This window comes from Ursus americanus, chromosome 32 (assembly GCF_024610735.1).
Source record: "Ursus americanus isolate L20-20 chromosome 32, mUrsAme1.1.p, whole genome shotgun sequence".
NCBI classification, from domain to species: Eukaryota; Metazoa; Chordata; class Mammalia; order Carnivora; family Ursidae; genus Ursus; species Ursus americanus.
The window spans coordinates 3,701,150-3,717,375 of NC_142158.1; the positions used below are offsets into that span (position 1 = coordinate 3,701,150).

The 16,226-nt window shown below is 38.8% G+C and overlaps 1 protein-coding gene across 9 annotated transcripts in view; it reads left to right on the forward strand.

Moving 5' to 3' along the window:
* LOC123794250 (cytidine monophosphate-N-acetylneuraminic acid hydroxylase) overlaps nt 1-16,226 on the forward strand; it is a 119,352-nt gene that overhangs the window by 78,351 nt on the left and 24,775 nt on the right. For all 9 annotated transcript variants that reach the window (XR_006780158.2, XM_045800492.2, XM_045800487.2 and 6 more), the window contains 2 exons: nt 10,104-10,244; nt 14,399-14,573. Coding sequence is in view for 8 of the 9 variants with exons in the window: in XM_045800492.2 (XP_045656448.2) it covers nt 10,104-10,244; nt 14,399-14,573 (316 nt within the window). In the remaining variant the exon portion in view is untranslated. The remainder of the gene's footprint in view (nt 1-10,103; nt 10,245-14,398; nt 14,574-16,226) is intronic.

Sequence of the window (16,226 nt, forward strand, 5' to 3'; positions counted from 1 at the left end):
ACATTAAATGCACATATTAAAAAAGAAGAAAGTTCTCACTTTAGGAAACTAGAAAAAATGAGCAAAATAAATGGAAGAAGGAAGGAAAACAATTAAAAACAGAAGTCGAGGAAATGAAAAGAAGAAAAACAATAGAGGAAAAAACAATGAAAATCACCAAGAAAAAAAACAAAGACAATTACCAATATCAGGAATGAGAGCACTCACTGACAATCCCACAAGTGTTAAAACTAACAATAACAATATAAGTAATTCTATGTACAGAAATTAAACAACTTAGATGAAACTTCCCAATTCTTTGAAAGCCACAAATACCAAAACTCCAAAAATATAGACATCACCAAATTTCTGTAAGTTTCTTTTGTAGGTTAAAATCTTCCAAAAAAGAGAATCCAGGCCCAGATTATTTCACTAGCAAATTCTACCAAACATTCAAAAAACCAAAACAAAACACTAATTTAACATATTCTTTTCCAGAAATAGTGGAGGAGGAAACACTATAACTCTTCTTATGAGACTTTGCTACCAAAAGCAGACAAAGGCTATGCAAGAAAGTACACACTAATACTTCTCAGAAACATAGGAGCAAAAATTCTTAATGAAATATTGCCAAATTACATGTAATTACATGTAATTACAAATTAATATGTAAAAGGAATAATACAACCCAATGGTGTTTATCCCAGGAATGCAAGGCTGGTTCAATATTCAAAACTCGATCTAATCCATCATATTAACAGATAAAGAAAAAAATCACATGATTATATTAACTGAAGCAGAAAAAGCAGTTGATAAAATTCAGCATATACTCCTGGTAAAATAAAAACCAAACCAAAACAAAACAAAAACTCTTAGCAAACTAGAAATAGAAGAGAATTTTCCTAACCTCATTAAGGGCATCTGTAAAAATCCACAGCTAACAGCATACTTGACAGAGAAAGAATGAGTAATTTCTTCTAAGTTGCATAAGAAGATAAGAATGACTACATCATTCTGAAATTTGTAATCAGTGCAGGAAGGCAAGAAAACTGAATAAATAACTGTAGACTGAAAGGAAGTCATGAAGTGTTGTTATTTCAGACACCATGACTGTCTACATAGAAAATCCCAGAGAATTAATAAAAGAAAATTCTGGAACTAATGAGTAAATTTAGCAAAGTCATTAGATATAAAGTAAATGTATAAAAATCTATTGTATTTCTATATATGAGCAATGAACATGAGAACAACAAAATTAAAAAAAAAAACATACAATAGCTCCAAATAATTATATACTTCATTGTAAATCTAACAAAATAATACAGGGTCTGTATGCTAAAAACCATAAAACATTGATTAAAGAAATCAAAGATAAACTAGATAATTGAAAAGGCATATCTTCATGAATTGGATGTCTCAGTATAGTTAATATTTTTTTTAAATTTTGCATTTAACACAATATTTGTTAAATATGTTAACCTAAAACAAAACTTTATTATGTGGAAACTATTTATCTTGAACAACCATAGAGAGTAAACACGGGAAGATCAAGGGCAAAATTTTAAAGTATTCTTAAGCACATTTCTCTAATGCCAATCACTAATCCTAATTATTAACTAATTAGGATATTGGATTAGCCTATATGGAGTATTTTTAAGCATCTTACCTTTGGGGATATTTCATCTGTCAATAGAATCATCTTACATTGAAAACATTGTGATATGATGATACATTATTTTGATTACATTATCTTGAACATGTGCTTAGAAAATTTTTTAAAAAGCATGGACTTTAGAATTCAGTTTACAAGTACAGTTTACTAGATATTTATGTTAAACATATAAATGCTTTCTCTCTACTGAAATAGAGTCTTTCTCTGTCTACTGATTATATGCTCTGTGTCTACTGATCAAATGCTTTCTCTGTACCTACTGATTATATTCTAGTCTATTAATAATTGATTTTCATATGTTAAACCAATCTTGCATTTCTGGTATAAAGCCTACTTGGTAATGAGGCATTATAATTTGGGAGAGGGGATTGGTAAAATATATATAATGAAATTTGCCATTTTAACCATTTTTAAATGTACAATTCAGTGGCATTAATTATATTCACAATGTTATGCAACCATCACTACTATTTCCAAAACTTTTTTTTTTTTTCATCCCAAACAGAAACTCCACCCATTAAGCAATAACTTCCCATTTATCTCACCCTCCATCACTGGTATTATCTAGTGTACTTTTGTCTATGCATTTGCCTATTGTAGATATTTCTTATAAGTACAATCATACAATATTTGTCCTTTTGTGTAGTATATTTCACTTTGCATAATGGCTTTAAAGTTCTTCTAGGCTGTATCAGAATTCCATGCTTTTTTATGGCTGAATAATATTCCATTGTGTGGGTATATCACATTTTGTTTATCCATTCTTTTGTTGTTGGATGACTGAGTTATGTCCAGCCTTCAATGAACATTGGTATACAAGTAGCTGAGTCCCTGTTTTCAATTTTCTGGTACATATATCTAGGACTGGAATTGCTGTATCCTATGGTAATTCTATATTCAACTTTAAAGAAACTGCCAAACTGTTTTCCACAGTGGTTGCAATATTTTATCTTCTCACCAGGAATGTACAAGTGTTTCAATTTCTCTACATCTTTATAGTACTTATTTCCATTTTTTGTTGTTTTTTTTTTTCATTTTTTGGATTGTATCTATCCTGGTAGGTATAAAATGATATCTCATTATGGCTTTGATTTGCATTTCCCTAATGACTAATGATATTGATCATTTTTCATGTCCTTATTAACTATTTGTATATTTTCTTTGCATAAACATCTATTCGAGTTCTTTGCTCGTTTTTAAATTGGGATATCTTTATTGAATCATAGGAGTGCCTAAATATACTGTAGCTATTATTCCCTTGTCAGATGTGTGATTTGCAAATATTTTCTTCCACTATAATCTTTTCACTTTCTTGATAATAACCTTTGATGTACAAAAGTTTTTCATCTTTGCGAAATCAAATTTATTGATTTTTCTTTTGTTTCTTATGCTTTTAGTGTCATATCTAAGAATACATGGCCAAATCCAAGGTCACAAAAATTTACTCGTATGTTTTATTTGATAAGTTTGATGGTTTTTAGCTCTTATGGTTAGGTTGTTAATTGATTTTGAGTCGATTTTTGTATAGGGTGTGAAGTAAGGGTCTGAATTCATTTTTTTATATGTGGAAATCCAGTTGACCCAATATCATTTGTTGGAGACATTTCTCTCTGTGTTGAAAGATCTGGGAACTCTTGTCAAAAATCAATTACCCATAGATATATTGAGTTCATTTCTGGACTCTTAATTCTGTTCTGTTGGTCTATTTGCCTATCTTTATGCCAAGTCCCCACTGTTTTGATTATTTTAGCTTTGTATGGAAGTGTTAGTCCTCCAACTTTGTTCTTTTTCAAGATTGTTTTGGATATTCAGGGCCTCTTGTATTTCCATGTGAATTTGAGAATCAATTCCATTCCAGTCAGCTGTTTCATTTCTGCAAAAAAGGCTGTTGGAATTTTGATAAGAATCACATTGAATCTAAAGATCGTTTTGAGGAGTATGGAGATCTTAAAAATAATAAATCTTCTAATCCATGCATATGGGAAGTTTTTTATTTAGTTCTTCTCTAACTTCTTTCAGCAACGTTTTGTAGTTTTCAGGGTACAAATCATTTACCTCTTTAGTTAATGTATTCCCAGGTATTTTATTCTTCTGGATGTTATTGTAAATGGAATTATTTTCTTAATTTCCTTTGTTTGATTGTTCTTTACTGGTTTATACAAACACAACTAATTTTTTGTTGTTGACTTTATACCTTGCAACTTTGCTAAATTTACATATTAATTTTATTAGCTTTCTTGTGTATTCTTTGGTTTTTAATATATAGGGTCATGTCATTTCCAAATAGAGAAAGTTTTACTTCTTTTTTCCCAATTAAATGCGTTTTATTTCTTTTCTTTGCCTAATTTCTTTGATTAGAACTTATAGTACAATTTTTAATAGCAGTGGTGAAAGTAAGCATCCTTGTCTTTTTCCCGATCTTGGGAGGAAAGCTGTCATTCTTTCGCCACTGAGCATGATGTTACCTATGGGTTTTTCATAATTACCCTCTATCATGTTGAGGAGGTTTCCTTTTATTCCTAGTTTCCCATGTGTTTTTATCATGAAGGTATGTTGAATTTTATAAAATATTTTTTCTGCATCAGTTGAAAAGATTATGTGTTTTTTCCCTTTATTCTATTAGTGTGGTGAAATATATTTATTGATTGCTTTATGTTGAACCACCCTTTTGCATTCCTAATAAATCCCACCTGGTGTATAATCATTGTAATATGTTGTTGAATATTGTTTGCTGGTATTTTGTTGAGGATTTTTGCATCTGTGTTCATAAAGAATACTGGTCTATAATTTTCTTTTATTGTAACATCTTTTTTTAAAATTTATTTTTGAAGAACAGTTGACATGTTATATTAGTTTCAGGTGACCAACATAGTGGTTTGACAATTCTGTACATTACACAGTGCTCACCAAGATAAGCATAGTTACCATCTGTCACCATACAACATTATTACAATATTATTGACTATACAACCTATGATGTACTTCTCATCTCTATGACTTTTTTTTTTTTTTTTTACAGCAGAAGTTTGTGCTTCTTTATCCCCTTTACCTACCTTTGGTATCAGGGTAATACTGACCTCAGAATGAATTAGGAAGTGTTTCTTTCTATGATTTGGGAGAGTTTGAAAATGATGATGTTTTCTATTTTCTTCTTGAGTTGGTTTAAGCAACTTGTTCGTTCCTGGGAGTTTGTCCATTCCACTAAGTTATTTAATTTGTTATTGTACAGTTGTTCATAGTCTTATCTTATAATTCTTTTTATTTCTGTAAGGTCAGTAGTAATGTCCCTGCTCTGTTTATGATTTTAGTTTTCTGTGTCTTTTTTTATTCTTTGTCTAGCTAAAGATTGTCAGTTTTGTTGATCTTTTCAAAGAACCAACTTTTGGTTTCACTGATTCTCTCTACTGATCTTTCTTCTTTTTTAATATAGATGTTAGAGCTATAAATTTTCCTCTGAGCATGGCCTTTACTACATTTCATGGGTTTTATATGTTGTGTTTTTGTTTTCATTTTATCACTAAGTATTTTCTTATTTTTCTTGTAATTTCTTTGATTTATTGGTTAATAGCGTGTTGTTATAGTTAATATTTAATGATCTCTAAATAAATCTGTAGGTTCAATGCAATGCCCATCAAAACCCTGGCAGAATTTTTTGTACATATAGACAACCTAACTGTAAGATTTATAAGGAAAAGCAAAGGAACTAGAATAGCCAAAACAACTTTGAAAAAGAATAAATTTGGAGGGTCCACACTACCCAATTTTAAGACTTGCTAAAAAGCTACAGTAATCAAGATAGCATGATATCAATGAACGGATAAATACTAGATCAATGGAACAGAGTAGAAAATTCAGAAATAGGTCCACACAAATACAAATCATTGATTTCTGACAAAGGTACAAAAACAATTCAATAGAAAAAAGATAGTTTTTCAATAAATATTATTAGAGCAATTAGACATTCATATGCAAAAAAATGAATCTCAATTTAGACCTCACATTGTATACCAAAAAATAAGCCAAAATGGATCAAAGATCTAAATGTAAATGTAAAACTATAAAACTTTTGGAGGAAAATGTAGGAGAAAATCTTCATGATGTCCAGTTAGGGAAAGCCTTCTTACATATAACACCAAGAGCACAATCCATAGCGAAAAGTTTAATATATTGGACTTCATAAAAAGTAAATTTTTTTCTCTGTGAAAGACACTGTTAATAAAAAGACAAACTAAAGACTGTGAGAAAATATTTGCAAATCAAATATCTGACTAACAACTTGTATCCAGAAAATATAATGATCTCTTAAAAATCAGTGTCAGGAAACAAAGAACTCAATGATAACTGGGCAAAACATTTGGACAGGTACTTCACCAACGAAATATAGATGCAAATAAACACAAGAAATGATGTGTTCATATCAGTAGCCATTAGGAAATGTAGATTATAACCACAGTGAAATAACAAAGTTGTGAAAAATTGACAATCTCCTGTTATGGTACGGAGGCAGAGCAATAGGACCTCTCACAAATTGTTGTTGGGAATTCAAAATGGTATGGAAAACAGTTTGGCTGTTTCTTTATTTTTTTTTTTTAAGATTTTATTTATTTATTTGACAGAGAGACAGCCAGTGAGAGAGGGAACACAGGCAGGGGGAGTGGGAGAGGAAGAAGCAGGCTCCTAGCAGAGGAGCCTGATGTGGGGCTCGATCCCAGAACGCTGGGATCACGCCCTGAGCCAAAGGCAGATGCTTAACGACTGCGCCACCCAGGTGCCCCTGGCTATTTCTTTAAATATGTGTTTATCGTATGGGTGTTTTCCCTAGAGAAATTAAACTTTTATTCACACGAGAACTGTACACAGATATTACTAGCAGCTCTGTTCATAATGACCAAATCAACTCAAACATTATTCAACAGGTGAGTGGATAAACAGACCATGATACATCTATGCCATAGAATACAATAAAAAGTAAATACTGATACATACAATAACATGGATGAATCCCAAAAGCGTCATGCTAAGTGAAGGAAGTCAGTTTCAAAGGTTACATATTGTGTGATTCTATTATTACGGCATTCTGGAAAAGACAAAACTATAGAGGTGGAGAACAGATCAGTGTTTGCCAGGGGTCGGGCTGGGGAAATGGGGCAGCATGAGAGAGCGTTTGAGGGGTGATGGAACTGCTCTGTATACGGATGGGGTGGTGGTTGCATAGCTCTGTACATGTGTTAAAATTCATAGAGGCATTCACAAAAAGTACGAATATGGAATGTAAATGGATTATTTATTTATTTATTTGAGTCTCAGCTGGTCAGCAAATTTTCTTTTTTTTAAATAATTTTTTAAATTAAAAAAACAAACAAAAAAAGCAAATAGTTATTCTTAACACCTTCAGCCAAGGTAATTAAAGCTAGCATATTTGTCGAAGTCATCCTTGCGATGCAGTCAGGTTGCACAATTCATAGAACTCATAACCCCTTAGGAAAACAATATGGATGCCCTATCCATTTTGTCATATTTGAATATAGTTTTATTATTTGAAATGTTAAGATCTTACAGGTATTTTAATTTTGCTTTTATAAGATTCGGTAATTATATATAGAATTTATTTTATCCTTAGTACATGCAGTGACTCAGCCTCTAACTGTCGTATTGTCTTTATGAGCAAGTACCAGTACCATCTGCTTCATGATGATCCTCTTTTTTCATCCTTACCGGGAGTACTCTGTGAACAAAGGGCAGGACTGCCTTTGTGCAGACAGGGAATGCACATGTCATTGTACTCAAGAGGAAATTATTGTAATAATTTACTTATCTGCATTTGTTGGGTGTTACCGATTTATTGTAAATTTATTGGATAATAAACCAATCCTCAAGATGAGTTTTCGTAATAATATCCTGAAGGACTGGCCATGATTTCCCATCTGTTAGAGGCAGCACAGTAGAAGAAATCATGTCTATGGAATTTAGGTTCTTCTCCTATCACTTTTTAGAAGCAATTAATTGACTTCTCTAGGACTTCATTGGTCTCATCATTAAAACATGAGTGTTTTCACTTTAAAGGTCTGTGTTCTCTGACATACCTGCACGTGTTTAATTAACATATCAGATTGCTGATGTGTTTCCACTCTTTTAAACTCCTTGTTGACATTATTTAGCTGCTTCATATCTTCCTAAACCTTCTGGAAAGACTGACCGGAGATTAAAAAATAATTTCTTGAGATGAATGTTGTTTCTTATGCATTCATTTATCATTTATTGAGAAGCAGAGATGAAATGATTGTCTTCAGAGTTATGATCTACTGGAAGAGAAAAACCAATGTCATGCAGAATGCTAAGCGTTATGGTACCTGTGTGTTCTGGAGGCAATGGGATACAGATGGAGGTTAGAGAAGGACGACTGGGTGAGACTATAAAGCTCAGTTTTGAAATATGAATAGACACTGACCAGCAGAGATGGAGAGATGCTGAGGTGAGGACAGCGCAGGTTAGGGGACTCAGGATAGGGGCCTGCAGCCTGTGTGCACGGGAGAAGCCAGGAAGCCAGACGGTGGACAGCATGGTGTGTGTGCCACAGCACGTGGCCTGGCTTCTATCTTGAAAGGATGAGGAGCCCAATAAAGGAGTCCAGTGAAGAACAAGGACATGATCAGAGGTGCACTGGGGAGGTTAGATTGTGTGTCTGTGCGGTGGGAAGGGAAATGGGAATGTTGATTCTGGAGACCAGTTTGAGAACCATCACAGTAATCTAGGAGGGAATGATGAGTGACAGTGGAGATGGAGAAGAAAATTCAGATTAGAGAGGTATCAAGGAGGTTGAAGTCCCAAGAACTTGGAGAAGAACTAGATGTGGTAGGTGCTTGATTACAGGACACTGGGCTACTTAATATGCCGCTTTTTAAAGTCATTGCAGGCCACTCTTCTTGTGTACGTAATGGGCAGCTGTTGCTCTCGGTACTTACTCGCAGTACCCCTCAGGGGGCGGCATCTCGGTATTGGTTTTATTATAATCTTAGAGGGAGACGAAGAAGCATCAGGAAGTGATACAATTTTGTGAACACCACATGTTATGGTTTAGGAAGAGTAATCTGAAAGTATCATGGTTTGGAGATGAGATTGGAGGCAGGGAGACCAGTTAGCTAACCGTCTTGAGACAATAGGTTGTAAGAAGACAAGACAGAGTGGTGGCCCTGCTTCAAATTACGTTCTGCCTCCGCGGGAGGACATTAACGTGAGTAGGAAGGGAAAAAGCTATTCACATCTGTGGGTGGAGTGACATCTTGACTCAGGTCTGTAGAATGGATTCTCGGGTCATCAATAATGTAAGTCACCCTTGTGCTGTAGAAATACAGATGTACGTATGTTTTGTACTTGTCTGACTAAAATTATCTATCTAGTCTAAGTAACCAGGTTGTAGCTCAAGAAAGTGAAATTCCCTTTACCAGAAATGTCTGTCTGCATAACCCACGTCTGATGAAAGACAGCGACAAATCCTTTTTCTCTGGATCTCCCCTTTCCTGCCCCAACACCACCACCCCCTTCCCATGTGACATTGGAATGGTGATTTCCAGAAAGACTGTGGTTTGGAATTAACTTTGGGAGATGCTCAGCTCTGATCAGTAGCAGTGCAGTTAGAGACCAGGGGTGGCTGTTACTGAGGATGTGTGTACTCTTTTATCACAGGTAGACTTTTAATGGTTTTGAGGGGACTTTTATTTGAAAAAAATTTTTTTTGCTTATAAACAGCAGAAACTTACTTCTCAGGAGGATGGAAAGCCCAAGATCAAGGTTCAGATTCAATGTCTAGTGAGAGCCAGCTTCCTGGGTTTTCAGACTTTGCTTCCAAAGTGGGGAGAAGCCCCTCCTTGTGGCCTCCCGGGAAGGCTGAGCTTGGCCCTGGCTGTATGGTAGAGAGCTGGGGGGGGGGAGGGGCACTGCTGTCCAGTGGGGTGACCTTGGGGAAGTCACCTGACCTTTCAAAACCTTAGTTCCCTTCTCTTGAAAGTGAGATAATCAATAATAGCTATCTCATTAGAGTACCGTGAAGATAAAATCAACTAGTTCATGTTAAGCACTTAGTATCATTCCTGCGTAATAATATTTCATCCTGTATATATTTAATTAACCTTAAAAACAGGAGTATGCTATTCCCACCTATTTAAAATAGTTGTGGTTTTTTTTTGTACATCTAACTTTAATTCCAACCACTGTGTGATTATGCTTAAAAACAAAGTATAAACAAAGTAGACTTAAAAACAACTTCTTTGGCTAATAATTCTTCCCTAATTAGGGACGTTAGGCCGAGTATGGTCTTTGTTTTTCCATGGGGTAAGTGGGGGGGATTGGGAAGTGGGAATGTAGAGAAAAAAGGAAAAATTCTAGCATTGTTCTAATCAGACTGTGCATCTGAGAATAAATTGCTTTCTTACCTGGGCATGTTCTTATTTCTCAGGTATATTAAGGAAACAAACATCAAAAATGACCCAGATGAACTTAATAACCTTATCAGGAAAAACTCTGATGTGGTAACATGGACCCCACGACCTGGAGCCACTCTTGATCTGAGTAGGATGCTGAAGGACCCAACAGACAGGTTTGGCTTGAATATTTATAGAGACTAAAGATGGTTTATGAATTTTTTCAATTTTATGAGAAAACAAAGGGCACACCCATGGCCTCCTGGCAGCTCCTTGTTTGTAGGAAGGCGAAGTTTTGCAGGCGGCACCCTGAGCTTGCTGTGCAGTAAGAACCGCACGTCACTTTTCAGACTGGAGGTCTTACTATTTAAACTACTACATAAGTATCTTTCAAGTCTAAGGGGAAAAAACTGGGTTTTCCCCCAAAGTTTCTCATGTTATATAACCAATTCTCAAATGTTTGCCTCATCTCATAAACTTATTTGAGGACGAAGGGCGAGGGAAATTTTTTTCTATCCAGGATGTTGATAGGCTCAAAAATAAGTTGCCTTAAGAAAGCAAAAAGCATTAAGATGAGAGTTGGTTCTCATATCAGCATAAACATTCCCAACTGCCTGTTCCATGGAGCGCTCATCTGAACACGTAACAGTGCACGGGGAGTGCAATTCAAGAAAAGTTAGCATCACTGTCACAGAACTATATTTTTATAAATACTTGTTTTGAGCCAAATGAAACAGTAAGTTCCTCACCCTTATTTAGAAACCGACTGGGCGTGGTAGAGAGCGGTGCACGCAGTTACCAAAGTTGCACCTGCTCCCGGCCTCCCCCGTGCACAGTGTGAACGGTATAGTCAGCGGTTCTGACCTTTTGCTGACTTCCTCTGTCAAACCAGTTGCTGAATCCAGTCCATTCTCCTTCGTTAAACCCCCCATAAATCCATCACTTGCCTCCAGCCTTTTCCGCCATGGCCTTCATTTGGCTTCTCACAATGTTTAGCCTAGATTCCTATAGTGGCCCCAGACTGGTCTGAGCCTCTCCCTTGATCTGTCCTCTATGCCATCTGCTTTCAATCCACTGGTCAAAATCCACGGTGAATTTCGGTGGGTCGTAAGATCAATGACATTGATCACAACCTGCATTTTTAAAAAATGAAGCCGAACAGAATAGAACATACCTGAGTACGTTGCATATAACCAAGGTAAATTATTATTTCAGAAACTTTTGTTTCACAGGTACCTTTGGTGGAGCCCCAGCGTCCTGATATAAAATGTTAATTCTTACAGGAATCATAGGCAAAAAGTTTGAAAGCCCCCACTCTGTATCGCTGCTAGAATAACCTTGTTAAAGTGCAAAAGTGTTCCTGTTCCTTCCTGCTTAAAATTCTTTAGGATCTCCCCAGTGCCTCTAGGATAAAAGCAGTTTTTATTCTGCAGGTCAAGGGTAAGAGAGGTTTTTAATGATCCCGGTATTAGCGGGGCATTCAAGAGCCTCTGTCATTGGGCATTTGCTGAGCTCCCTGTCTTAGTCCAGTCCTCCAGATGTGTCCTAGAGCAGTAATTCTCACACCTTAATGGGTGTCGGAATAACCCGAGGAACTGGGGTTAAATCCAGATCCCTGAGCTCCGCACCCAGGGACTCCGATGCTGTAGATCCGAGGTAGAGCCCAGGAATCTGCATTTGTATCACCAAAGCATTCCGAGTAACAGGAGAGCGAGGCTGTTGGATTCTCAGTCATGAGACAGAGCGTAAGGGACTTAGGGGACTAAGTGCTTAACTCTGCCTTGTGAGGGACGGAGGGCTGGGAGAACAGGAAATGTGGTCAAGAAAAGCTCGGTCTGAAATCTTTGGCATTTGAGCTAGGTTTCAGAGGGGGGAAGGTTACCAGCGGAGTAATTGAGAAGGATGATGAGAGAGACCGAGCGAGGAGGCAGGGAGAGACTCCAGATTCCAGTCAGAGGGAATGGCACGCGCTGGCCACGGAAGGCGTAACTGGTATCGTGAGTTTGGTGAACGCAGGTGCTCTGAATAAGTGACTAGATGTATGTCATTCATTCAGAAATGATTTGTGGAGCTCCTTTGGTGTACCTGTACGGGCGTCATACTAAGTGCAGGGATAGAGCTGTGGAAAAGCCCCTCCCTCATGAAGCAGGGAATGCCGAGTGCCATGCGGGGGCCGGGGTCAGAAAGGCCCCGTGAGACCGTCCGGGGAACTTGTCTGAGTAAACGGCACTTGAGAAAGCTACAAAGCAAAGCAGGAACATCACTGCACTGTGTCCTAGAAAAACCGTGTCAGCTTGCAGGGGAGCATGTGCTGGGAGGACGGCTCAGCTGGGCGGCTGTGGCTTCATCCGGGAAGAGATGAGTGAGCCTTTAAACTGAGACGGGACACAGAGTTGCAGAAGTGGATTCAAGATCGATTTAGAAGTTAGACGCTTCAGGATTTTAAAAGTAATTTGTTACAGGGCGCCTGGGTGGCTTAGTCGTGAAGCGTCTGCCTTCGGCTCAGGGCGTAATCCTGGCGTTCTGGGATCGAGCCCCACATCGGGCTCCTCCACTATGAGCCTGCTTCTTCCTCTCCCACTCCCCCTGCTTGTGTTCCCTCTCTCGCTGGCTGTCTCTATCTCTGTCAAACGAATAAATAAAATCTTAAAAAAAAAAAAAATTTGTGACGGAAACCAGCGCATCTGTAGCTTTGGGAGAACAATGGGCTGAAGGTGTTGTTTCGAGAAGTGGGACCTAGAGATCTACCACTACTTGCCAGATATTTACTAGACGGGTGCCTGTTTCCCTCCTTATCCTCCTCTTACCCAGATCACATCCTATTGCCTTTCTGGGATGCAGGGTTCCGTGTTTCATGCACTGATCCCTGTTCACACTGGATGGGCAGAGCTCTGGGACAGCCATAGAACTCTGTGGTCCATATTGCCGACTGGGTTTCAAAGTAAAATTGCCCATCTGTCTGTATCAGCTGTGGTTTGAATTGTACAGTAAGAGGACCATGTATTAGAAGAGACACAAAATTCTGGGTGTCCCTCAAAGCCAGGCTAAAATCATTCATACGCTCAACAGATATTTGCTGAGCCCTGTCTACGAGCCAGTCATGGTTGTTCCTTCCATCAAACTTACATTCCGATGGAGGGAAGGAGGGCAGGACAGCAGTGAGCAGACATCCGAGAAATAAATATGACCACATGATATTCGCCATGTCCATAATTTAGCTACTTGAGTCGAATGTTCCAAATCAGTGGTTTTCCAATTTTTTCCCCCAGACATGGGCTTCTTAGCTTTAACTGTATTCTGGCTTGGAAACCCATCACATGAAATAATTAACAAGAGCTCAGGTGCAGGCAGAGGGTGAGGCCCGCCCCTCACACGTCCCCTGAGGTGCTTCTCTGGGACTCCTGCCAATCATCGAGGCAGTCTCATCTGGTTGACTGTTGATATTTAAGTGCTAACTTTTGCCTTGCTTATTTGTTGCTTGCTTCTTTCATGGTCCTCTCATCTCTGTGTCTTCCCCCCTCCACCCGCCATGGAATCCCTCCTTAGTATCCCTGCGCTCTGACCACGTGCCTCCTCAGAGCCACCTGGCATGTCGGTTACACCCTGTGTTCGGTTGTCTGTGATTTCCTTTAACCGGCCCCTTTGCACGTGGATAGGCAAAGGCATCCACAACAGGGTCACATGTCCTCAGCAACCTCGGGTAATATGCCTCCTGAGCATGAAACAGACGTTTAGGGCCACTGCTCATGTGTGTGCAGGAGGGAGCTTTCCAGAAGTGCGAGCTCTTGGCTTTTCTCTTCCATGAACCTCTACTACCCTTCTAGCTCCTACAGGAAAAAAATCTCTTTATTGGACATGTATGTGGCCACACAACTTCCATAGCTCGAGTTTTCCTGCCAGGACTAAAGAGCGAATCCAGTGACTTTAAAAAAAATTTTTTTAGGGGCGCCTGGGTGGCACAGCGGTTAAGCGTCTGCCTTCGGCTCAGGCCGTGATCCCGGCATTCTGGGATAGAGCCCCACATCAGGCTCCTCCGCTATGAGCCTGCTTCTTCCTCTCCCACTCCCCCTGCTTGTGTTCCCTCTCTTGCTGGCTGTCTCTCTGTCAAATAAATAAATAAAATCTTAAAAAAAATTTTTTTAATGTAATGTGTAATTTTTAAAATATTTTTAGACTTACAGAAAAGTTGCAAAAAATAGAGAGGTTCCCCCTATTCCCTTCCCCAAACTTTCCCTAATGTTAACATCTTGCATAACTATGATATAGTCATCAGTCACCAAGGAATTAACATTGTCACAATAGTACTAACTGTCACTTTTGTGTCTTCAAGCAAGGGCATCATAGAGCCTCCAGAGGGGACGAAAATTTACAAGGATTCCTGGGACTTCGGACCGTATTTGGAAATCTTGAATGCTGCTGTAGGAGATGCAATATTTCTTCACTCATCCTGGATAAAAGAATACTTCACTTGGGCGGGATTTAAGGATTATAACCTGGTGGTCAGGGTACGTCATCAGTATTATTTATTTGTCTTTGCTTTCTTGTATTATGGCAATATACGAAATTCCCCTTAGTGTTCCAGTTTGTTTCTCAATAAGCATTCATCGAGCACTCCCAGCTGCCTCACGGAGCTGATGTGACCATGCGATATACAGCCCCTTGTTGAAAATGTAGAGACTGTTCCCTCAAGTCCAGCTCAGTGTCTCTCTGGGGACCATATTTCCCCTCACATCACTGTGTGTGTTTCTGTGGGTGTTTTGTTCGGCGTGGCAGAGAGAGCTCTTTAAACTGTGGGGCTGGAAGGTGCCACCCATCGGATGAGCCAGTGACCGGGAGCAGGGCCACCTAGAAGCAGGTACCTCTTATCGGCAGCTGTTGGCAGAACCAAATTGCACAGACTAGCTCCAGCACGTACACACGGAGCTCACAAGCCAAGCGGTTCGAGTTCCAACCTGGTCACTGAAGCTGAAGGGGTATCCAAAAGCCAAAGTGAGTACTCAGAGGTAGGGGGTGCGAGAGGAAGACGATGCCCGAAATGGGCCAGCCGTCTGCAGAGTCCATGCGTAAGCAGCCCCTCACACGTGTACTTGACGTGGCTCATGTTTGGTGCGTGGGATGCAGAGCTTGGGGACAGCACCAGGGAACAGACCACATTCACTTAGAGACAAGGATCGGAGATCCTCAGAGTGAGGACTGTTCCCAAGTTTACTTTTCAACCCCTGAACAGTAATACCAGGGATTGTTGAATTCTTTTTTTTTTTTTTTTAAAGATTTTATTTATTTATGTGACAGAGAGACAGCCAGCGAGAGAGGGAACACAGCAGGGGGAGTGGGAGAGGAAGAAGCAGGCTCATAGCAGAGGAGCCCGATGTGGGACTCGATCCCGGTACACCGGGATCACGCCCTGAGCCGAAGGCAGACGCTTTAACGACTGCGCTACCCAGGCGCCCCGGATTGTTGAATTCTTAAAAGCAGGGATTCCTAAGAACCTGCCCCGGGGGGTCAATGCCAGTCTCGGACAACAAGCTTGCTGGTCAGTAGTGAGAAGAGTTTGAGTGTGCTTACGAATATGGTTACAGAGTTGTCAGCTTTCTTTTCTCGGGATGAATGGTCATTATTCCAAGATTAGGTCTTCTCTGTTTTTGAGGTGTTAAAGCATTCTTCCCTTAACGAAATAAAAGTGGATGAAAGAATTTTTTTTAAGTCCTCGCTTGGCCAAATAAAACACAGCTGACCCTGGAAACACAGGTTTGAACTGCACTTGTAAGCAGATTTTTTAACAGTTCAGTACTTAAATGTATTTTCTCTTAGGATTTTCTTAACATTTTTTTTCTAGTTTATACTTTCTTATAAGAATATATAATACATATAACGTACACGCATGCGTTAATCAGCGTTTTATGTTTTTGATAAGGCTTTTGGTCAACATGCTATTTGTAGTTCTTTTGTGGGGAAGTCAAGTCACACGTGGATTTTCAGGTGCACGGGGAGGGGGGCCGGAAGGGGGGACCTGTGCCCCCAACCCCCTGTGTTGTTCAGAGGCACTGCATCGGTGTTTATATTAGCTCCCGAATATTTTTTAGGAAATTGTTGTTGAAATCCAGAGACCTGGAAAACATTGGTCTAAATGATACTTTCAGTTGGACAATTAGTACGAA